Consider the following 24,491-nt stretch of genomic DNA (forward strand, 5'->3'; position numbering starts at 1 on the left):
CATAAGTGAATGTATACTGGTTTTCACTATTCACTATGATAGTAAACTAAATATCGTTGGGTCTTCGACAAAGCAAGCAATATAAATATGTGAACTTTCACCCAACAATTAAACAAAAAAATAAGGTTCATCAATAATGACTGATTGTTAGTTGTACCTGTGTGACCTTTGTACGATGTATGCACATGACCTTGATCATTTTTGTGATTGACTTATTGTCCAATATACTGTATGGACACGACCTCTTTGATCACTTTTGCTGAGCTCGAAATTTCGAGCCGATTCACATTTTTGTTAACAGAACACAAGAGTCCATTTTATTTATTCTTTTGATTGTGTTTTATTTATCTAGGATATTTTTATTTTTTTCATTACTCCACTTTCTAAATTTTCGTAAGAATGAAAGGTTAATTAAGGGCGTTCTTGCATTATTATGCTAGTATATTATCATTATATTGGTGTCTTTTTATGATCTTAAAAGGACAAATATATTGTTTCTTGTTATTATTTCTGGGACAATATATTATCAAACAAAAGTTATTATTGTGACAGGCATTGACAGTTAAAATCAATTACTTACAGTACCTGTTTACATGCTCTTTAATCAGATGTTTCCTGAATTCTATCATGACTTTGCCAATTGAATTGGATTTTACTTTCCCAGACACACACTCTTACTTTTTAAGGCATTTTTTGAATCAGTAAATCCAACTTGTGCTCAGACCGTCTTCCTATCTATTTTATTTCTGAAAAGTTCTTGTTTGTCTGCTAATGACGAGGTAGTATTTAACGCTGCTGTAACAGTTGGACTTGTGCTTTAATAAAAAAAACGTACAAATGATACTGGCACGAGTTTCCCAGTGAGTCATTTTACCTTCGTCAGCTCCCAAAAAGGCCCTCTTGTGAATGCCGTTTCAGAGATGATTCTCTTGCTTTGTAAAAGAAACTGAAAAATGTGTTTGTATTACTTAGAGAAAAGGGTATAAAAGGTGGAATTTTAGTATTATACTTGTGTCCTTTTCATGCCATGCTTTATATGTTGTACCTCCATCATGCACTTGAACCACTTTTCCTCACCACACTAACTTGTCTTCATTTCAACCATCTCCACATCAGAAACACACATACCGGGTACATAACATGTCTCTGGATCCACCGTGTCTAACCCGCTCTCTTGTCCTGTGTGCACAGTGTATTCTGGGATCTGTACTGCGCTGCCCCGGACCGGAGGGAGACATGTGAACATTCCAGCGAGGCCAAGGCTTTCCATGACTATGTGAGTGAACTTAACCAACCCTCCAGTTGTGTACGAGCAGGGGCACAAATGCAGCCTGCACACACAAATGCAGCCTGCACACACAAATGCAGCCTGCACACACAAATGCAGCCTGCACACACAAATGCAGCCTGCACACACCCACCACATGGACCCACGTGCTTGTGTGGGCACCTACGAGCACACACAGGGTGTGCATCAGAGAGATGGGACTGCTCCGCCTGTGATAATGCTGCTGCTTCTTGTTTTGACATGTCTGGTTGGCCCGCTGCAGCCCTGCGTTCTGCATGGGACAGCCTGTGAGCCAGACGTCTGACGTAGCGTGCTTTTAAAAAATGCAACACCTATGAACACCGCTTCTATATTTTATGGGAAAGCCCTTAGACGTCCGTCTTGGAATTTTCATGCCATTTCTGCCACATTTCACCCTGTACCCACTACCCTGTAGCTCAGCTGCTGGCGGCACTTCCTCAAACGCCGACCCCTGACCCTTCAGGTCTCAGCCAAACTGTCGGCCTGAGGTGAAGGGTCACAGCGCTGCCTGGCTATTTATTGGTCCACTCAAGGCTTCAGCAAAGGTCACGGCACATAAAGCAGCTGGCTGATCACACAAGCACATTAACACACACACACACACACACACACACACACACACACACACACACACACACACATTCACAAACAATACATGTACACAGAGGACACATTTAGAGCTGGACAAGCAACTCCAGTTGCAGGGGGGCTGGACGGGCGATGAAAGGTCAGGGTCTGCGGCCCTCTTGACCCTCTCATCTTCTGAAGAGCTCGTGCAGTTGATCAGTAACCTATTGAACACACGCATACGCACACACACACACACACACACAAGCTGGGTGTGAGTGGATCCACTACAATTGAAAGTTCTGCTCGTATTATTGCAAATGACCGTTTTGGTGTGATTGTGGCCCTGACAGTTTGGGTTTTAAATAGATTTCTACACTTCAGCGTGAACGTCCTCCTCCTTGGCCGGTCCGCACGACGTGTTGCCCGGGACGTATTTGAATAAGGATTACACAGGCGGTCAGGGTGTCGACTGGACAGACGGCTTCGACCACTAGATAATCGTTCCACCTGGGCAGCAGAGGAACCCGAAATGGATTAGAGGTGCTATTCTCACCATTTCAATCTGGCTGTTTCAGCCCACAGCCATTCACCCATTCAGTTGAACTCTCTTATGAGGTTTGACAGCAAAAGTGTGAGCACTTGTCAGCTGAACAGATTACATTTGTTGTGCATGTACTACGCATGTGTGTGTGGGCCACGAGTCTACTCCACCCCTGTGTGTGTGTGTGTGCATGTGTCGGACCGCCATAAGATTAATTACATGGTTAATTAAACCTAGTTGTTAATTAAATCTGACAACTGTGTCTAATTAATCTAAATGCAATATAATTTCCTACACCTTTCTCCAGAGGTAGGCCAGCTGGATACCTGCGTGTCAGCTCTTTAACGGCTCCGGTTTGACAGGCCTGGTCAATATATGGCTGAACATCAAGCTTCAAATTCTGCCGCCGTAAAAAAGACACATTTCAAAAAGTGCTTCAGTCTCCGGCGGCGTAAATCAGTCAGGGTCGCTAATGCTGCTGTATATTCGACGACGGAACGAAACAAAGACTTGGCGTTGGAGGTGATATATTGGAGTAAACGAGGACGTCATGAGGCGAGGTGAGCTCGTCTTTAACAGACAAACAACGTTAGTGTGTTGTAGTTGAAGGAATCAGACAGTGTTGTTTGACCTTCGACCCGGCTCAAGTTCAGGAAGTTGGAGTGTGTGAGGTGTCTGCCTGTCTGTTGCTGACACTAAGATGATTCATTAAATAATTAGTTGGGATCCAGTTATAATATTCTATATTCTATAAAATGTTCCAGATCTTGTTTATACACTTTAATCCTGATTCATGTGTTTGCTCTGTTAATATAAAGTGATGCCTCTCTAAGCACTGTTTGGCTGCATAGTGTGAGTGAGGGTCCGCTGCTATTTAGTGATGCTATTTAAATATAATAAAGGAATATTGCACTTGTTCCTCCTTTTTGACTGTATGTAAATGCTGGAACTTTTTAAGATTCAACCATTAAGTGTGTGTTCATGCTCAGAGGGTGTGGCAGAGGTAACAGTAAAAGGCCGCGTTTGTGTGTGTGTGAGCACGAAGAGAGAAAGTGTGTGTGTGTGAGCACGCGGGCTTTTGTGACTGTTACGAGAGAGAGAGAGTGTGTGTATGTGTGTGTTTGTGTGACAGAGAGAAGGAAAGAGAGTGTCAGGGTCGAGGCGTGTGAATCCCCGGGGTGATGAAGGGTCTGTCTCTCTCTGATTAACTCTGGCTCCTCGGTCCCCGCAGACCAGCGGCCCGATCAAGTCTCTATCGCGGCCCCTTGCTGATAACGACTCCCTCATTCCCGCCGGTTCCCCCCGGATCACAGAGTGAAAAACAACACGGCTCCCAGGAGTCGCACCCGCCCGTCTCTATGTGTGTGTCGTTGCAGGGAACGAGGAATGCGTTGCGAGATAAAATCGAGATTGGTTTTGATTTTATTAATGTTTTATTTTCTTTATAATTTGTGGTCTCATGCTAGCAACGGCAGTTTGTTGTGGATTGAAATGAGGTGGGGTGGGGGGGAACGAAAATCTCAGCGCTGCTGTGCTATAAAACTGCTATTTAGAAAACGCAGTTCGCTTATTTGTTTCCTGGAACCGATGTGGTTGCTAGGCAACATTGAGCCCCCGCGCACAGTGTTAGTTACAGATTTGGTTTGGCTCGGCTCAGTTTGGCTCCATTTGGCCCGGTTTGAAGGCACCTCTTACTCAGCCCTGTCCTACTGGCCTCCATCGTGAGCGATGATGTCGACTTTGTGGACTCTCCAGTTTGGGAAAGATAATGGTATATAATGTGCTAATCCTCAGATCTGGGGGACTGGTTGACAGCTAATCCAGGGGAATGTGGTGGGATTGGAGCCCTGGCCACGCTCCCAGAACTGGAGGCCTCCGACTGGCTGGATCGCTGCTCGGCTTCACCCCTGGATGGCGATTCTGCTATCATAGCCACTCGAAACCCGCGCGTAAACACTCACACATGCAGGCACGCTTGTGTGCATATCACAGACCCACACTTTGCATGCAAGACAAAAAAAATAAGCGAGATGATGCGGTATCATAAAGAGCGGGAACACTCTTGTACCCCTGTAAAGTAATTTAAGTGGTCTCTCTTGTCGTCTTAATTGTCAGAGTTGTGTTTCTGTCCTTCCTCTTCACGTCGCCGTTTCATCATGTTTATTTCCTAAAAGAGATCCGGGGCGTCTTGCGGCCTTCTTTTCTGCTCGAATTTGGATGTTCCTCAAAAGAACACTTTGTTGAGGAGACGTGTTTGATTATCAGAACATGGCACGTCTTTAGTAACTCAATATTAATGATTAAAGGACGAGAGCTTTTGTGATGAAGAAAGCATACATATTGACGAGCGAGGAGGCACGCTTGTTCACACACACACACACACACACAGACACTCTTGCTCACATTAAAGCAGGCAGAAGAATGAGTCTCTGTTTTCGCTGCACACACACACACTCATGGACGCACGCACTCGCAATCACAGACAAACAGTCTTTCAGGAATGGATACACTCGGCCTTGTTGTTGCAGACATTTCGCTTTGCCCCAGCCAGAGGTTGCAACCCTAAACATCTGCGATTCGTGACAATCCAGGTTCACCGCCTGCGGAGTGCCACAGATTTAGTGCCACAAGTGCGTCATTCCCGGCGCAGCGCTTCACGGACGGCACTCGCCTCTCCGCTGGCTGACGAGAACTGTCGTGACGGTTGAGATGGAAGAGTCGAATAAGGGCATGGAGACGTCTTCTGTGAAGCTTCAAGAAGAGATTGCGGTTGGAGAAACTTTCGTGTGAATCCATTGGTGAATTTGATCTGAAAATGGTGATGAAATTATAATTATTCCATTGTTTAAGTCAGGCAAAAAGGCCAAATGTTCATTTCAGCTTCCCAAATGAGAGCCTAATGAGTTTGTCTTGTCATTGTAAATTGTATCATTCTAGATAAAATGAGCAATTGTAACTAAGTCTGGGTGGTAATTCAATATGATAACTTATCATCTTTCACTCAGGAAATCAAACTCAGATGAATCACCCAATTGCCTTAATTGGATAACTCTGTATCTGTGTTTGCATGTAAAAAATTATCCAGATTTGAAATATATTTTTAATAATTCTCTATCATTTCACTTAAAAGTGTTCACTTTGCACTCAAGTTCTTAATTAAATTAGAAAATACAAAAATAGGCTTTACCATGTGGTTAATTCATAGACTTTTTACTTTTGGAATAACCAGAAAAAATTCTATATGGGGCTATATATCGTTTTCGAGATATGAATTAACACATCGCCCTCATTGAATACGTCATATTGGGCTCTGCAAAAATGGGTTGGGTGCGGATATTTGTAGACTAAAAGATGTTTAAATGAATTTAGCGCTGCAACTATTATTATTACATTCATCATTAATAATCACTTTGTCCACACAATGTCAGAAAGTAGTGAAACATGCCCATCACAATTTCCCAGACGGTGATGACGTCAACAAATGTCTTGTTTTGTCAGAACAAAACCCAAAAGATTTGACGTTTTCTTTCATTAAAAACAACAAAAGGAGTAAATATCCACATTTGATATGCTGTCACAAGCTGCTTTGCCTGAAAAACGACTGAATCAGTTAAATAAATCGAAATTGTTGCTGATGAATTTTCTGTCCATCGACCAATTGAAGAATCGACTAATCGTTTCAGTTCGGAATAAATGAATGTAAAGGGAGAAAAACAATGGAAAGAAGTTGCAGCCTCTTAATGCGCTCTGTTCCCAGCATGCAGTGTGCCGACAGAGAGGTGGACGGAGGTGCTCTGTTGGCTGTTGCCCGGGGATTCTTTGAGAGGGTTAAACATTTGTTCGGCTGGACCACAGTAACAGGTGGCACGAGGGGAGGAGCTGCGCTCTGTAAACAACCGCTGATGGCCGAGCCTTTGTCTGGGCTTTGTGTGTGATTTGGTGTGTGTTTTCCATCCCCACAACTCCCTGTGTTGCCGCACCAGGTGCTCACTCGCCTTACTTTCACCGCCACACGTCTGCTGAAGCCCTTCCTTTCCTTTCATAGCTGTCTTTGTCTCTGTCCTTCTTTTTTTTTCGAAAGACAGAATTTACTCATCCTGCACTGTTTTCCCTGCTCCCCCCCCCCCCCCCCCCCCCCCCGTCGCTCTTTCTTTCCTTTCCTCTCTGTTCCATGCTCTCTTTCTGATCCTCCCCCTCTCTCCTTTCCCCTCCCTCCCTCCCTCCACCTCTCCTCTCGCATCCCTCCCCCTCTCTCAGAGGAGATTGATTGGGTAATCTGGCTAGGTGCCAGCAGTGCCCGCTTTCTTGCTCGGGGGAAGGAGAGAAGCGGGGGCGACATGACGACATGCAGGAATAATAATAACACCCATAATACAGGCAGAGTAGGTACGGACGGAGGGATGGAGAGAAAAGAGGCAGCAGAGGAATGGAGTCAGCGTTGGCACGGCGATGTCCTCTTTTATTCTCCTGGCCGTTTCTCCGTTTAAATATAGCCCACACACACGAAAGGCATGCCACAACGTTGTGTCTCCATTTTTCTGTCCGTCTCTCTCTCTGTCTTTCCATCTCTCCCTCCCACCTTCCTCACCTCCTCCGTTTGCGTCTGTGTCGTCTTTTTATATCAAACGGCGCGTGGGGTGCAGGCTGCAGGCAGACGGGCGTTGAGCGCGATGACGCTGTCTTTGTGTTCCGTTGTTTACCGTCGCTGCCGTCTAAATGAAAAAAGGCCAGTTGGCTCCTCGGTCCGTGTGTATACCTTTCTCCTATCTGAGGGAAGCAACAAAGCCTGAAAGTGCTACCCTCAAGCTGTGTGTGTGTGTGTGTGTGTGTGTGTGTGTGTGTGTGTGTGTGTGTGTGTGTGTGTGTGTGTGTGTGTGTGTGTGTGTGTGTGTGTTCGGCTGGAGGTCTGGAAGTGACAGAAGCGGAAGATCAAATATTGTTTATGATTCCCTCCCTCACAGGTTCATTCTGGGCGAGCTTAAAATGTGCCGCGGTTTAGCATTTGATCTCGGCTCCCGCGAGCGCGAGCTCCTGGATCTGTGTTTGACAGAGACGGACATGAAGACGGACAGATGGAGACAACAAATCAGGGACAGAAAGAGGAGCGGCGGGAGGGACGAGGAGGAGGACACATGAGGCAGGAAGCAGGAGGGAGTTGGAGAAGAGGGGCGGGGTGCATCGCCGTGCAGGAAGAAAGAGGTGACGCCGGGGACTTTTCTTTTAAGCCTTTTTCATAGTTCATCTGACTTTTGGTACTAGCGACGCCGTGCATGTCGCTAGCCGGAGCAGCGTAAACGCCACGAAAGCCGCCTGAGCAAAGTTATTGCAGAAGCCAAAAAAACCCTGCAGCGTTCACTTTCCCTCCTTGCATGCAGATTTCCAACCCTCAGTCCCATTTAATTTCCCTAACCCAGTTACCCATGAATGCCCTCTTAGTTGCAACATCATCATCCATAAAATTTAAACGCACGCTTTAAACGAATACTACATTCTGGGAAATAGTGGGAACTCCTCGGGGGCATTTGTTTATCTCTGTCCCGGAGAAACTAGGAGGTGAACGCTGCCAATTCTGTTTCAGTTTAGTCCTTTTCCAGGAAATAGATTATGGTTCAATAATTTAAAAAGAACAACAACATTCATCACTTGTTCGCCTCGACAGTAAAGCGGTTTACTGTGGAGAATTGAAGTGAGCAATTTGTAAGGGGGTTGGAAGTTCAAGGGCGACCTTCCATGCCAGAGGTGTTTCTTGTCTGTGGCGTCTCGTCTGTGGGGTTTTCTCCTGGCTGTGCTCACACATCTACATAAAAATGCTCTCTCTCTCTCTCTCTCTCTCTCTCTCTCTCTCCCCGTCTTTGAAGTTCACCGACACTGGTGACTCCCAAACCACATCCACTTACAGTATCCATTTATCCATTGTGTAAAGAGATTCAGTCTTGAGCAAAACGGCATAAATTACTGCAATTACGACGCTTCTGCTGTGTTTTGCTTCTGCTTATATTGGCAACTTGCTGACTTTGTGTTTTTATAACTTTGTGTCCTGACTCTGTGGGGAGAGGTGCCGACCGACCTGGTATAGTGGTCCAGCAATGCAAGGTCACTTTTGTGAGCGTTTGACTGTTTCAACTTGCTGAGAAGCTCCCTGTTCTCTCCTTCCAGAGCTTGGAGCAGCACTCCATTACTGCCGTTCCTCATTAGGTCTAAAACACTGACGATGGTTACGAGGATTGTCAGGCAGGTCCCAGGGAGCGAAACCTATCTGTTAAACACACACTCCTGTTGGTTCACTCTGGGAGTTGTGAAGCCATTTCATTCTTTTTACCGCCCAGTCCTTAAATTAAATCTGCTGCTGTGCTGAACATAATATGAGACAAGTTTGATTTTTTTTTAAAGTCGAGCTTGATTGCTTGCCGTTGTACAGGTCCAGCAGCGCGCGTTAACTGACCGCCAAGGAATTTAGTGTTTGGCAAAATGTGCAAGTGGAGGAAATAAAGAAGTGGGACGTTCTGTGAAAGTGTCTGAGGACACTTTTAAAGCTGCAAGATTATGGATTAAAACGGGAGTCACGACGTCTGAGATCAAGATTTTCACTCACAAGAGAGAGAAAAAACTAATGTACACATGTATGCAGTACTTTTTATATATTATGTGTATGTGTGTGTGTTCAGCAATCCACACATATGAGATATAACATGGGACGTATTATAATAGTAAAATATATATATCCTATTTTTATTAATAACAATTATTATAATATTTCTTATGATAATAAACTTAATTTGTGTAGCACCTTTCATACAAGAGATGCAACACATAGTGCTTTACAAGAAAGGAAAATAGACACAGGTTGAACATAAAAACAGGGATTGAAGGTCGTAGTTTAAAATTAATATTGTATAATACCTAGAATGCAAAACACAAGATGGAAAATATAACCCACTGAATAATAATGAGTAAAATACAAATATTGAAATCATATACGTGCTGCAGAAAGGAAAGTTGTCTGAACCTATTAAAGGGCTTTAAGTGGCCGGCTGTACAAAATTTTTTTTTACCTCCAAAAAATATATTGGATTTACAGATGTCTCTTTCACAGAATAAATATACTGGAAAAGTATTTTTGAGCCTACTTGCATCATGTGAGGGACCCGGAAGTTGTAATTCGGCGCTGTTTCCTGGGACGACTTTACTGGTTGCAGGACAGTCGGGTCACGATGCTCAGAGACGCTTCGGTGAGAAAAGCCACCAGAATGTGTAAAAACTGAGCGGGCCGGGCGTTTTGTGTGAGTCTTTGTAGATAGCAGAGCTTCCTCTCTCACCACCTTTCTCACTCTTGTGGTGAAACCTCCCCGTGCTTGTTTCAATTCAAGGTGTTACCCTGCACCGCCGCCGCCGACACACAACACTGATTGTGTAGTTGGTGCTTTTGACTGTTGTGGTCAACCAAAAATGGCCGCACGACATCACTAGCGGGCGCTTGATGACTTGTTTCTCGGCGAGCAAACATTGCAGCTTTTACTCCCCCTCTCGCTAGTTTGCTTGATTATTCTACCTGTTGCGTGCTTATATTTACATGTTGCAGTACTCTCACTTGGGGGTTTCGAACAACTTAAAATGCAAATGCAGGAGATTTAGATTGCTTTGAGTAATTGCCCAAAAAAAAAAGTAACTTCCGCTTCCCTTCGTCCCTCAAGTCAGGGCTGCTCCTCTGCTGGACACTTGAGTTTGAGTTCCATCCTTTTAAACACGACAACAACCCTATTCTCTAGAAGTCTGTGGCACTCCTTGTTCTTTTCTTCCTCACGTCTTTGTCCACTCTCACAATCCTTCTCGTCGCACACACACACACACACTCATGCACACACTTTGTACTGCCCTTTCTCCTTTGCCGCTGCCCGTCTTTGTGGCAGTGGGCAGACTTGTAGCTGGCAAACGTCGCAGCCTGGCACAGTGTGTCCCTGGCACAGCGTGTGCATGAATGTGTGTGAACGTGTGTGTGTTTGTGTGTGTGTGTGTGTCTGCTGTCTGTTGCTCAGCTCTGCCAGTCTAACCAGTCTCAAGTACCAGCTGGGCACCCAAACTCCCAACCAAAATAAACTGGCCGCTCTATCAATGAGCCCATGAGTTAAAGCGTGTGTGCAGAAGTGTGTTTGCGCGTGTGTGTTTGTGTGTGTGTGTGTGTGGTGCTGATCGGACACCCTGCTTATTAAGTCTCATTGAACCGAGTGGTGAAACAAACACAGTCCTTCCTCAGATGAATGCCGGAGATGCTCGCCAGTCTCAACTTTGCGGCACACTGAGGCCCTCCCTGCTAGGATTTAAGACTAAAACAATTACAAAGCCTTATTTGCAATTCAAATTCACCTAAATGCAGACTTAATCCCCTTTTTTCTTTTTCTTTCCAAAGGCAGTAATAACCGAGAAGCAGAATAAATGTGTGAGGGAGATCCAGTTCAAGCCTCTGTCAAGGTTTTTACAGTTTCTAAAATAACACTTATAAGTTATATGGGGGATAATGAATGTGCTTTGAGCTGGTCGAGTTATATTTGGAGAACAGTTTGTTTCTGTGAAAAGCTTGTCTTTGTAATGACGGGATAAATGCACAGAATCAGCAGGGGAGCCGCGGAGTTTCTCACCCGAGTCGCGCTGCACATCCTCACAAATATTTGCATTTGAGCTTTCTCTGCATGCGCGCGTGTTTTTTTTTTTACATATGCTCATGCATGTGCGTTAAGGTGTGCAACTGTCCTGATGGCGGGGGCCACAGTGAGCGTGCTTTACTGCTGCCCAGGGTATATTTACAGACAGTGACTTTAATGCAGTGTAATGATTATTTTTATTCCAGGTACTTGGGCAGCCCGTTCACTCTGAGTGGAATGACTCCCCATTGGCCCACTGATTACCTCTGTGGCTGCTGCCACACCTGGCTCCTCCAGCTCCTCTCTCTCTCTTCTGTCGCACCCTCAGAACCCCCCCCCCCCCCCCCCTTTATTACTACACCGTCATCTGTTCATCCCACTCTCAGTGCACCTTTAACCGTCGTCATTTTCTTTGGTCTCTTCCTCTGCTACTACGCTTTGATCGTATCCACATCTCTCTTCCTTCCCTCGATCGTTGCACCTCAACTGTCTAACTCTGCACCTTTGTGGCTCCTCTTTTGCTCTCTAACACTGCAGAGGTGTGTGTGTAGCTGCTGGCCAGTTCACTTCTGTGCACTACAGAGTTTCCTTTCTACGTGTATCGGAAACCAAAATGCACATGAAATGCAAACAGACAAATATAGAGAATCATTCAAATCAGCTGCGGGTTTGTTTAAATGTAGGTTTCAGGCTTCCCTCTTGTGTTCCCACCCTCTATATCGGTCCATCATTAGGCTTTTGTCTTCTTGGTTGAAACTGAAGAGGGAAGATCTTAAAGGGAAGATAAACTGGCCAAGTTCATTGCTTTCTTTCATTTGAATGTTTGAATTCAACATCGTGTTTGTTTTCTAATCTTCCAGCCGAGTGTCTTTCTCTCCTGCTTTCCATTGGACAGAATCCTTCTCAAGGCTCTCACCCTGAGCCGCGAGCACCCCACTGTTCTCCACCTCGCTCCCTTGGTTCCACCTTCACAATTTCCCCTTTTTCACTCAAGAGGACAGCAGCTCACTCTAAAAAGAAATTTAAACTGTCACTAGATTTGAGTTTGTACTCCCTGCATTGAGTACAAGATGAAAGGTACATGTTTAGACTCAATTAGGACGAGGGCGCCTGTCAGTTATTGCAGTAACCTTGTGACAACCATTTGCAACCTCGAAATTATTTGGAAGGAGTAATGAGATAGTGCTCTCTGAACTCTATAAGAGATATTGTTAAATTAATGGGATAGTTTGGCTGTTTTGAAATTGGGGGCTTTTGAGTCACTTATCCACAGTGATAATCATCACCAGTAGGTGACGGTTGGCACCCCCGGTTCAGGGTGAACAAAGCAATTCACCATTTTACCTTGACATTTCTGACAAGGAACTGAAGCCGTTGTATCCATCAATGCTCCGGCCAAAGCCACCAGACTCCGTTGAAAGAAAACAGTACTTTTTACTCAGCGGCACACAGTGGGGTTGCTGGTCTCCCGCTGCCTCGATCAGTTTGTTTGTTAAATCCGAAGGAACATAAGTCACACGATGGCACAGTCAAGGCAGATGTAGACCAGCAACTAGACCGTTTTCTGGAAGGTTAAATTACTGTTTTCAGTGGAGTCTTGTGGCTTTGATGAGAGCATAGCTAACGGATACAGATCCTCGTTGGAAACGTAGACTATATTGGTCCCACAGCAAGGCAAACCGATGAAAATACTAAGTATAGCTTATTCTTGAACTGATATTGATTTTTCTAGGTCTTTCTTTTAGATAGCTAAAATATGTTCTCCCCATGCCCCCTTCTACAGCAGTACATGTTTCAGTACTTTAGGCGATATACTGACTGTGGATAAGTTGCTCATTCACCCCGAACTAAACATCCAAACCATCACTTCAAGTTTATTATTAAAGCAGTTTTTTTAAATGAAAAAGTATCACTGTGAAGATCTTCCCTCTCCGTACTCATGCTTCTCCTTGGATTTCATCTTTTGCACAGGAAAGATATTAAAATATATATACATGTGTTATATATTAATGTGTGTGCATGTTCGTTTGTGACGTAAGTTTCCTCCAGAGTGAGCTATTAGCCCGCCTTAAGGTCAGCGTGGCGTCAAAGGCTGCCATTAGGGGTTAATTCTTCTGAGAAGGCCAGAAAATCCCCAAATCCACATCATGTACTTAGTAACAACTGCAACGTGTGAACTTCCAACCTGCTGTCTGCATGTAAGCCTTAAGATCAGTTATTTATATCTCTCATGATTAAGTTCAGCGGATAAATAGGGCAGCACATCTGTCTCGTTATTGACTGAATGTTTGTGCTTGTTTAAGCTTCGGCGTGCGTTCACATATGTATGTTTGCATCCATTGAAAATGGAAAATCCAACGGCCAAAAGTTCTCAAACATGCTCACATCCTGTACATCTGTTATTCCTTTTACGTGTCCTGCCTGTGCCATCTGATCTCTTATTTTCCCATCACTTCTTTTCTGTAAAAAGTGACATTTGGAATGGAGAGATCCACTGCACTGCACTGCACTCTGAAAAGGTCAGCTTTCACTGAAGAAGGGTGCGCAAAGCAGCCAACGCTCTGCAAGTGTGAGGGCGACCAGAGAGAGATTTTCTGGGAACAGTCAGAGCAGCTCAGTCTGGTTGGACGGACGATAGATTCCTGCTTTGTGTCGGCTCGAGTTTCTTGCTCTGTGCGAGGAAAGCCATGCTGTTCTGAACTGAGCTGCTCTCTTCTGTGCTGTACTGTTCTGCTGGATGCTGTAATCTCTTCAGTGCATGGCCAGATTACTGTCTGCTCCATATTGTCTAGTGGCGGGCTGCAGGATGGTGGGATGGCAGAAGGAGGGGAGTGAGGGAGGGATGGAGGAGGCTCTGTTCTGATCTGCCGCTACATAAGGAAGATTACCTTTTTATTAATGTATCCATCTGGACGTTTGCTATATTTGGTTGTTTGTCCGGTCTATTTGTTTGTGTTTAAGAACATACTGTATAAACCTTATGGGATTTCCATCTAGATAAATCAAGGCTGAGATTAATGGACACATGTGTCAACCAAATGACTAAATTGCAACGTAACACAATTATGATTAGATTACATTCAAATATGTGATGAATTCCCTATGAGATTAATAGATTAATTCATTGCGCTATTTACCCCAGAAATGTTATTTTTTAATAGAATTACTTTTAGTATAAAAAGATGAAGACATTTTAGTATTCAATAACACACACCACATACACACACACACACAGCACCACCACCCCCACCCTTCTACGTGTCTTCCTCTCCATCTCTTTCTGTCTCCTGTGCAGAAATGATTTCCATTCCTGCTGAATTAATGAGGTTCTGCTGAACTGAGAAAAGGCAAGGGGAGTGTACACACACACACACACACACACACACACACACACACACACACACACACACACACACACGCACACAGAGATGCAGGCAGGGAGACACACAAACACAGTCGCACGCACACACATTCTCAAAGGCACACATCTACTACGGCCATATTTACGTCTGTATTCACACTCACACATGCACACAGGGATTCACTGAAGCGTGGCCACTTCTTGCTGTTTCAAAGCACAAACGGTATATTGTTTTAAACTAAAATTGAGGAAATGTAGACGGAAATAGAGCTAGACAACGATCACAAATGAAGCCAAATCTAAGGCCCAACAACAATCTACATGCAACTGGTACAAACGCACATGAACGTGACATATTTAATAAACATCGACAACATTACAGAAGCCAAAACGTCTTCATTGGCTCCTGGCGGCTAGCTGCAGAATGGGTTATAAACCCCGCCCCCTCCATGTTAGCACATTGGACAGGGGCCAAACAAAAAAATTGTGGAGCCGGAGGCTCAGGAATTGTTCGAGAGAGGAGAAGTAACTTTAGCTTTCTATAACCGTCACTAGTCGGTGTAATAGAACGTGTATCAAACATATTCATAGAGATATTCTGTTTAGTTGTGGTGTCACCGCCAATGTGGTGCTAGCGTATCAGCCATGTCGCTCACGCTAACAAGCCGTGGGTCGAGCTCGGCACGTGATTGGCTTGGGCGGGTGTGAAGGCGGGATTTTGATAATAATGTCAAGATCTTAAGATGGCAGTTTCCGTATCTGGGATTTCTTGAGTTCACTTTTGGACATTGGGAGGAAGAGGGGACGCGTCGTCCATCGATATAGTCCATGATCGGGTCCCAGTCACCATGGAAACACACTACTCTGAGTATTTATTTACACACACACACACACACACACACACACACATAGATGTCAGTGCAAGTTTCCCCCCTGTCACTCCACATTAGTCACTGTCTCTGCTCGGACTGAACTCAATCTTACGAAGAATCAGCCTCCACTTTGCTCTTGATGCTCATTTTCATTATCTAATGATCACAAAAGTCAGGTGATCAGCCAATCAGGAGCCCGAGCCCTCTTCCCCCACGACCAAAAGGCCCGACGAGCCCACGGGTGGCCCAAGTCTGGTTCAAACAGTAGAAACACGCGCGAAAGAGTGTCAAAAGGATGTAATTGCGGAGCGAGCGTCTGTTGTGATGTGCCAGCTTGCGTGCCACTTGAAAAGCTCCATCAAGGATCGGCTGAACAAAGAAACGCAGAAGTACCGACGGACAAAAGTACCGGCTGATTCTGCTGATGTTCTTCCTTGTTGAGCCGTTTTGTTTTTCTTCTTCTTCAAAAAAGCTTGACTAATGTGCGGAGTTTTCAGGTGTGCAGGCTTCACGGGGAGTGTGAGAAGCACACAGACAGACCACATCTGGCCACATGTGAAGCTTGAGACGAGCGAGAGCGTCTTCAGAAAACACTGACTGGATGCAAACTGGAGCTTTCTTTCTCTCTTATCCGGCTTCCTTCTTCTTTTTTTCCCCAGTCTTTCTCGCTTGCTTTCTTGATTAAATGCACATGATCATGCACATTCAGCCGCGCGCACGAAAAATGCAACCTCTCTCCTTCTCCCCGCTCTCTGCTGTCTCAGTGTTTTTCTTTCCCCATTTATCATCACTGAAGCAAAGGAACCGATTCCAATTTCATGTGTTTTCATTCCACTCCTCTATTTGCTTATTTCTTCATCCCTCTGTCTCTATTTTGATCTCAGGCAACCAGTCAGCAGTCAATAATCTGTTAAACAGCATTGATCGCCACCATTTAGTTTCCTGGCCAGCTACTTAGGTTGTAAAGCTGATCAATGGCTTTAAATGGGAACCACCTAGATAGCGGATTGACTGCTGGGATTCGCACTGCAATCATATCATTTGTTTTCATTTGCTGTTCAATTATTTGTTGTAATGGCTGCTGTCAAAAACACCCCCATGCTGGCCCACAATGCCTCACAAAGCCCTAAAAACTGTGTGCACACTGTGCCGGGGGAGCTTGATTCGCTCTGCACACCTTGATTCAGGACCCCCCGAAACCCCACCACCCCACCCAACCTCACCCACTCTCACCTGCTCTCTCTCATACTGCTGTCTAACGGCAGAGGAAAGACGTTATATAGTAAACAGCATGAGAGGAGCAGTATCACATGTCAAAAGAGGTATAGGAATGAGTTCCTGTGTGTGCGTGCGTGTGTGTGTGTGTGTGTGTGTGTAGGGGGTAATGGGGTGGGGGGGCTACTTTTGAGTGTGTGTGATTTGTGAGTGCATGCAGATGGTACTTATGCCTGGATGTGTGGATGAAGTCTGACCCAGACTGGACTTCCTCTGCCCAAGAGCCCCTTCCTGAAATCATCAATCACGTCTTGTGGGACACGGGTACGGCTGTATGTGTCCACGTGTGTGTGTGTGTTTTTGTTGTTTTCTTTTAGCTTTGAGTTCCAAGTTTTAAGATTGTAAAATCTCTTAAATGTGTTGATGAACAAGACTTCTTTGCTGAATTAATGTGTATCAGTGTATCAAAAAACTTCTGATTTTGAAAATACCATTTGTTGGTCATACACTTTGTATTTTAACCATTTGGTGCTTTCTTTTATCATTTTGAAGTAGGATATTTGCAAATTCCCCAAATATTTCTATTACCTTTCTATCTTTAGAAACATTTTCTGAGCTGTGATGTTGCAAAAAGACCACATTAAAGTGCAACGGTCAGCATCCTTTTGACAAAGGGACCAATAACACTTATCCAAAATCTGGATATTGTGGGGTAAAAATAATAATACTTGCTTCCGTTATCTACCCTGTCTCAATGACTCTAATGATATCCCAGCACAAACACGGCCATCAAGTTTTGCAGCTGAGGGAAATTGTACTTGTTCTCATCTGATTTCTATCATCTACGTGGTGTTATCAAAGTATAAATGTTGCCTTTGAACCAAGATCACAGAAGGTAGAATCATGGCAGAGATTTCAGGTACTAAGCAATGAGGTGCAGAGACATTCCTCCAAACTTGAGGCAAGAATTTAACCTTGAGTGAGAGGAACCGTGTTTGGGATTCAACATTTCACTGTCAGTAAATGCTCTACAGTTAGAACCATCTCTCTGAAGACACTCATAGTTTCACTGTAGCTGCGTGTGGCTGTTAGTTTGTGAATTGGACTGTTTTTGCAATGAGGCTCATTTGTATTGAAAGTCTGCACCAAATCTATGCATGTTACCTCATTTAAATACACGCAACAACAGGTCTATTCTATTAATTATTTGTAAAATCATAGTTGCAGCGCTAGTTTTAAACTCTTTTCTCGTCCTCATTCACTTGATCCGGCCTCATTTCAACATTAAAGATGACCCCCTGCAGATTTGTGTCTATTGGTTGTTATATTACAGGCAGGGCCTGCTCAGCCTTTTCAACTTTTTTTGGCTCATCAGGCACCAACTTTACTCTTTTCTACTGTAACTCCCTCCTTAAATCTCTCTGACTTTTTTCTTCTTCTCCTTCTACCTCCCCTGGTTTTATTGGAGAAGGAGTGTTCCCCTCCCCCTGCTTGTTTGAAGTGGCCTGCTCATATATCACAGCTTTTCCTCGCAGGATATCCTCCCTCTTCCTGCCTCTCTCTCTTTCTCTCTTTCTCCCTCCGTCTCTCTTTACCCCCCTTTCTGTCAGCTGGGGGAGGTGGAGGAGGGGAATACCTGTTAACTCTATTTCTTTTCCTCAATTTAACACTCTTCCCATATACCCAGCGGACATGCTCCCACACACACACGGATGATGATGTTGGATGTCTGCACAGAGGAGCTCAGCTTCACATGAGTTCATTTGCAAAAATACCATGTCAATGTAATTTTCACATGTGTCCTAAAGGGCGCTCCTAGAGGGACTGATTTTTATTTCATTTGGTTTTGATTTCTGGATTAGAACCGTTTTGATTTGTTGTCATACTTTTGGCGTAGTTTCTACTGAACTTGATGTGGGATTTTGCATTTATACATAACTAAAGACAAGTGTGTGAGGACTTAAGAACATGCAGTCTGACTGTAACCGGAGGGTGGCAACGCTCTGATTATTGAAGCTGTCATGTGCACAAATTGTCTTGTTTATCTTATTTGCATTATGGTGGTCATGATTGCAGTATAACTTGATTAACAGGGCTGAGATGCTCATCAGTGTTTCAAATTACGCGTGGCATGTGTACAGCATCGTCTGCTTTCTCTTCTGGCTTTGATTCTGCACACACACCAGCGACAGTGATTTGTTTTTTATGTGAATTAACATCTCAAATAATAGGATTTTCATGATGCTGCGCCATTAATTCAATGGTGCAAAAAAAGAATTAAAACCGATAGAGTCCCTTCAACACTTTGTTGCAGACACTAACTAGACTATCAAACAGAGGAATCACTGGAGACAATGTTCTTTGTATAAAAAGTATCCATAAATTGTTCAAATTCCTTACGCAACTGAAGTTTACGTTTCCAAGACACACCACCTCGTGTGGTCATTAAAATCAGGATTGTTATCTTTCAAGGTGGAAGTAGACATAAAACCACAGAAGTAGGAGGTCAGTTGTTGGGGACACAAAAGCCTCTTTCCCACTGGACAAACAAAAAAAACATTAACATCTGCTAACATCTGGCTTTTGTCTTTAGTGAGAAGGTTTACGATCGGCTTTCATTCTGGGGACAAATGACTCGGTCACAGGTATTTATCAGCTTCATCGATCGGCAGTGATAGAAACATGACACCAGGCTGAATACTCACATGTTTGTCCCTTTTCTTATGCGATGTGATGTGTGTTGAAGTGAATATATTAAAACAATTACAATTATATACAATTGTTATGCTCTCCTCAAAGCGACCAAACTCCAGTCAGACTACAGTCATTTTACCCCACAGGTCATCGTAACACTCTTTTAATTGTTCCAACAATCACCAGTTTAGCCAAAACAAACCAAGGAAGTGAAAGTGAAAATGAACAGCTGTTAGATGCACTCCTTAAAGCTACATTAATTGTACCTTGCTGATCATTGTTTTTTTTACTGTTAATCATGTAAACAGTCAAATCAAACTAGAACTTAAAGCAGCTACAGAGTCAGATATTTCCCTCAGGAGTTGGTGGAGAACTATTTGCACAAAAGTTCGGCATCTCAACGCAGTAGGTGATGATGTTGTATGATAACTTTTTTCTGCTGCTCCAAAGTCGCCAAATAAAATCAGTTATTTCAGGTTTCTTTTGGTATCGACACGTACAGACGGCACATTACGACACCAGCGCGGCGTCAAAGATCAAGCTAGTTGGAAATAGGTCGTTTTGTGATAATGTTAATAGTTAATGTTAATAGTCCTGCCATCAATAAATGGGTGTGAATGGGTGAATGATGAGTGTTGAAGCGCTTTGAGTGTACAGCCCATTTACCGTCATATTTATGCATGAATTGGCCATGCTAGCACGGATCCTGCATGCATGCTCGCTTTAGGAGCCGCAGCAGCATTACTCATTCATTCACTCATGTTTGGGAGGGGGAGCAACGATTCCAGGTCAGACCGGGAAAGATCCGGTGCCGATTGGCCTTGAGGGGGTTGGGGGCGGGGGCGGGGGCTGGGGGGGGGGGGGGGGGGGGGTAATTTCCTACGAATTTCATACAAAACTAATTTCATCATTACATGAATATGAGGGCGTACTTCTACATTAGTCCTGTTTGGTTCCTTTTATTTGCCATCAGGATTACCCCGCTGTCCTTCATCGCTCCCTCTCGTCGCACAGTTTATTTGACTCTTATTCGTCCTTAATATCTTTCCTTTATGCGATTCATTATTCACTTCCTCCTTTAATTCCGCCCTGCGCTGCCTCTCCCTCTCTCTCTGCTTTTCTCTCTTTCTCCGGCTTTCTCTCCTTTTTTTTGTACTCCTTGTTTTTCTCTCTCCATGCCCTTGTTGTCATTTAGCTACTTCCCCCAGCTCTGCCCTCCCCCTCCCCCTCCTCTCTTTTCTCCCCCCCTTCCCTCTGTCTCTCTCCCTTTTCATATCTTACATTTTCTCTCCCCATCTCTCCATCTCTCCATCCTTCTGCCCTTTTGCTCCTCCACCCACCTAACTTCTCTTCCTCGCCATCCCTCCATCTCTCTCTCTCTCTCGCTCTCGCTCTCTCTCTCTCTCTTCGGCTGAGGACAAGGAGGTGAAAGCCAAGCGGATTACAGTGGCAGTTTAATCTGGCTGACCCACCAAGGGATTGCTCTCTACTTTGCTCTGAGGCTGCAGGGTTGGAGGGCAGCGGGACTGGGTGGGTGGATGCAGGGAGGAGAGAGGAAAGGGAAGGAGACTGCAGAAAAGGTGGGAGCAGAAAAGGGGGGTAAGGGAAGGTGAGGAGGAGGGATAGGGAGGAGGATGGGAGCAGTTGAATTTGGAGAATTCTCAGGCTGAGCAGAAAGGCTCTCCAGGACTGTTTGTAGCCACATACACTGGAACATGTGTGTGTGTGGATGTGGGTGTGTGTGTGTGTGTGTTGGGGGGGGGGTGTGTGTGACCGTGTGGTGCCGGAGGTGGGGGAAGGGCCGTGGTTGTTATAAAGAGATGGAATATTAATGCTACTTTGCCTCTAATTTCTTTCCATCTGTCATCAAGTTGTCCTCTGTGTGTGTGCCTGTCTAAGTCTATGAATAGATACTCTTCTGATATTAACAGACAATTAGTCTGTTCTGGGTTTCAAAGACAAAATACAAAAAATGTCCTTGGTTTGATTTTCCTTTTTTTTCTCTTTATTCTGAAAACATCAAAATCTCATTTTACTCCGTCTTGTCAAAGTCATTCAAACTCACGCGGCTTTCATCCACAGTTAACGCCCAGACTGAGGCCTCGCCAAATGTATCAGTTCAACGAGCACCGCACAGGATCTTTCTTTGTTGGCTGCAGGTCATTTGTGTTTTTATTGCTATTTTTAATCTCTTGAAATGTGAACATGAAGAGCGAGGATAATGTGGCGATTAACAGTAGGGGTGCACACAAGGGCTTTGGTTGGGTTTCAGTCTACTTAAAAAACTAAAAATATCTAAATGTCGTTTCCTGTTTACCATTCATTTAGAAAGCCCGATAACCAATTTACGACACTATAACTACGTAAATATATAGTCAGGTAGAAGAAACAGAAATTATCGCCTTCTTTTAGTGTTAAACACATTTAGTTTTTGATAGAGCCTTTAGATTAATGGTCAATACAAGCTTTACTCCTGCTATTAATGTATATATAAATAAGATGAAATGGTTCTATTTGTTCATTTTCCCTGAACAAATTTCAATTTAGGTTTTCCAGCTCAGAGTTATGTCTGCAGTACACATTTCAAGCTGCAGGTGCATCCTCTATAGGTAAAATGTGAGGCAAAGAAAGTACGCAGATCACGAGCTGCTGTTCATGAAGCCTAATTAATGTGAGCATATGGGAATAATAATTAAAGGTGATCAGCTCATCTCTCAACTCGATTGTGGCAGCGAGGCAGTAAGAAAATATTGTTGAGAGACGTTTGACTGGGTGAACCAAACTGAAACTGAGTGGGGAGACAAAACTGGATTTTTTTTTTTTTACGTGGATATAGAACATTTATACAAATACATAAGATGCTCTTGAATCCCACCTGTTTCAAACGTTCGAGTCGGTCCTGTGCACAAACCTGTTGGGTCCATTTTTGCAGCCACCTTTTCAAACACAAAACTAAGCACTTTCACCATTTCATTATTGTTGCGCGAAGGGAAATAATTACATGTAGGCTCTTTACTCCAAAAGAATCTAATTTGGTTTTATTGACTGTGAGGAAAATGTAACGTTCCAGTCGAGAGTTTCGGCCTTGATCAGACAGGAAGTTAATGGTTGTTAGAACGCATTGTGAACGCAGCTCAGACACATCGTACTTTAACCTGTGCATCAAGTGGCAGCAGGGCAGAACCGTCCACCTCAAAAGGAAGTTGGATGCCAGCCTTGAGCTTGAAGCAGCGACGAGGCTGTGCTGTGTTGCCTTGTTGTACAGTGCTGAATGCGGCGCGGGGGTCTGAGGCAGGCTGTGTCTGCGGCTCTGTTTGCCTCATATCAGCCTTCCTTTCATCAGTACACCCCCGCTGCGCCGCTTCGAAGGAGGGGTCCGGTCGGCGAGTCGGATTAGCTTCCAACTGGTGCTTGCCCAGATCCTAACTCTGAAGGGGGGGCTTAACCAACCTCGCCTCGGAAAAAGACGAGAGGAAGAAACAGGAGGGAGGGAGGAGAGGAAAAGAGCTCCTGAGGGGTTGACGCTCCTCTTCACTTGTTTACCTTGCAATTAACGTGCTGGATTGTCCTGTGAAAAGGAAGGAGAAGTCAAGTGTGTAGACTGCAGAGCAATAGGCCACCACTGATACGGATGCAGGAGCTGACGGGGTTCATTATACAGTACGGGAGGGGGGGGGGGGGGGGGGGGGGGGGGGCTGCCCGACACCTGCTCTGCTGCAAGAGTTCTGTTTCCACGCACACACACTGTGCAGCATTTACATGTATAAAGGCAAACCCCCATACTGCGGGTGACGTGGTCAGGGCACAGACGATGGCATCGACCAATCAGCAGCACATGCCCCCTGGAGATAAATTATCTGGACTGTGTGTGTGTGTGTGTGCGCGTGTGTGTGTGCTGTGGCACAGTGGTTAACACATGCCCCCCCCCCCCGAGCCACTGTCATCGTCGCACCACCCTGCAGCATGGCTGCCTGGGGACCCTAATTTTAGGCCGCACCAGGTGCAAGTGTTTTGGGTTGGTTATATGATCTTGGATGAATGTGTGTATTTGTGTGTGTGTGTGTGTGTGTGTGTGTGTGTGTGTGTGTGTGTGTGTGTGTGTGTGTGTGTGTGTGTGTGTGTGTGTGTGTGTGTGTGTGTGTGTGTGCAGAGGTATATAAAGAGCTGTGATTGTGTGCTGGGTCAGGCCCGTGTGTGTCTGCGTGCTGGAGTCCACGAAAGGTCAGAAATTGGGTGGAGGTGCCAGGAATAGGCGTGTGAGATGCCTGGGTGTCTACAAGGCCATGTGAGACACACACACACACACACACACACGCATGCAAGGCCTTCAAAGCTGAAGACACAGCAGAACAAAAGCTGGTCAAAGTGGGGCAGTTTTTCTTTCCCTCCACCTCCTCTCTGTCCCTCACGTCTATCCCCAGCACTGTTTTCCTCCTCCCTCCTCATCCTCCTCCTCCTCCTCTTCCTCCTCCTCATCCTCTTCCTCATGTTTTTTCCTCCGCTCCTCTCCTCTCCTCCTCTCTCACGTAAACACGATGCTGCTTTCTGGATCTGGGATGCCTGAGGGACAGAGCACAGACAGGAGCCCCGTCACCATGACAACAGCTTCTCTGAGCTGCCTGACACCCAGATGCCATTGGCTGAGGGCTGTTGGGGGAGGGGGAAGAGAGAGAGAGAGAGAGAAGAGTGAGAGAGAGAGAAGCGGGAGTAAGTTAAGCAAGGGGTAGGAAGAGAAAGGGGAGTGTAGGGGTGGGGGGCATGTAGAGAAAAGGAGATAACGGAGGCAAACGACCCCATTTCTCCTCATGGGGCTGTTCATGTGCAGGTTTAACATAAGGGGGGAGAAAGCTGAGGAAAGGGGGGAGAAATAGGTGGGGAGGAGCAGGAGGCCAGTGTGTGTGTTAAAGGGAGTGAAAGCTTGTGTGTAAATGATCTTCTCAGGGTCGTATAATCAGTCCAGGTTTGTGTGTACATGTGTGCACTCATGGTGTGTGTGTGTGTGTGTGTGTGTGTGTGTGTGTGTGTGTGTGTTACTGTGTGCTTGTTAACTCACTGTCCTACCTCACAGTTCGTAAGAGAGTTTTCTTAAGACCGAGCTCATATCACATTAAAATGGCCTGTAACTGGAGACCGTCACACACTAAACTCCTTCCTTTTAGGGCACGTTGCGCTCGAGTAGAAATTCGGGTTTTGCAGCTTCTGTTTCATAAGAGCTTCTGTTGCATGACATAAGTGCAGATATTGTTGATTGGTTCCTTTTATCATATGGATAGGGAACAGTAGGGGAAGTTTT

The 24,491-nt window shown here is 44.9% G+C and overlaps 1 protein-coding gene across 11 annotated transcripts in view; it reads left to right on the plus strand.

The window, feature by feature from the left end:
• Nucleotides 1-24,491, plus strand: part of ssbp4 (single stranded DNA binding protein 4) — a gene marked incomplete at its 3' end in the record, with an annotated part of 87,750 nt that overhangs the window by 20,736 nt on the left and 42,523 nt on the right. For all 11 annotated transcript variants that reach the window (XM_079220624.1, XM_079220621.1, XM_079220625.1 and 8 more), the window contains exon 4: nt 1,192-1,276. In XM_079220624.1, the coding sequence (XP_079076750.1) occupies nt 1,192-1,276 (85 nt within the window). The remainder of the gene's footprint in view (nt 1-1,191; nt 1,277-24,491) is intronic.

The sequence above is a fragment of the Taurulus bubalis genome (genome assembly GCF_910589615.1).
Source record: "Taurulus bubalis genome assembly, chromosome: 7".
Taxonomy (NCBI): Eukaryota; Metazoa; Chordata; class Actinopteri; order Perciformes; family Cottidae; genus Taurulus; species Taurulus bubalis.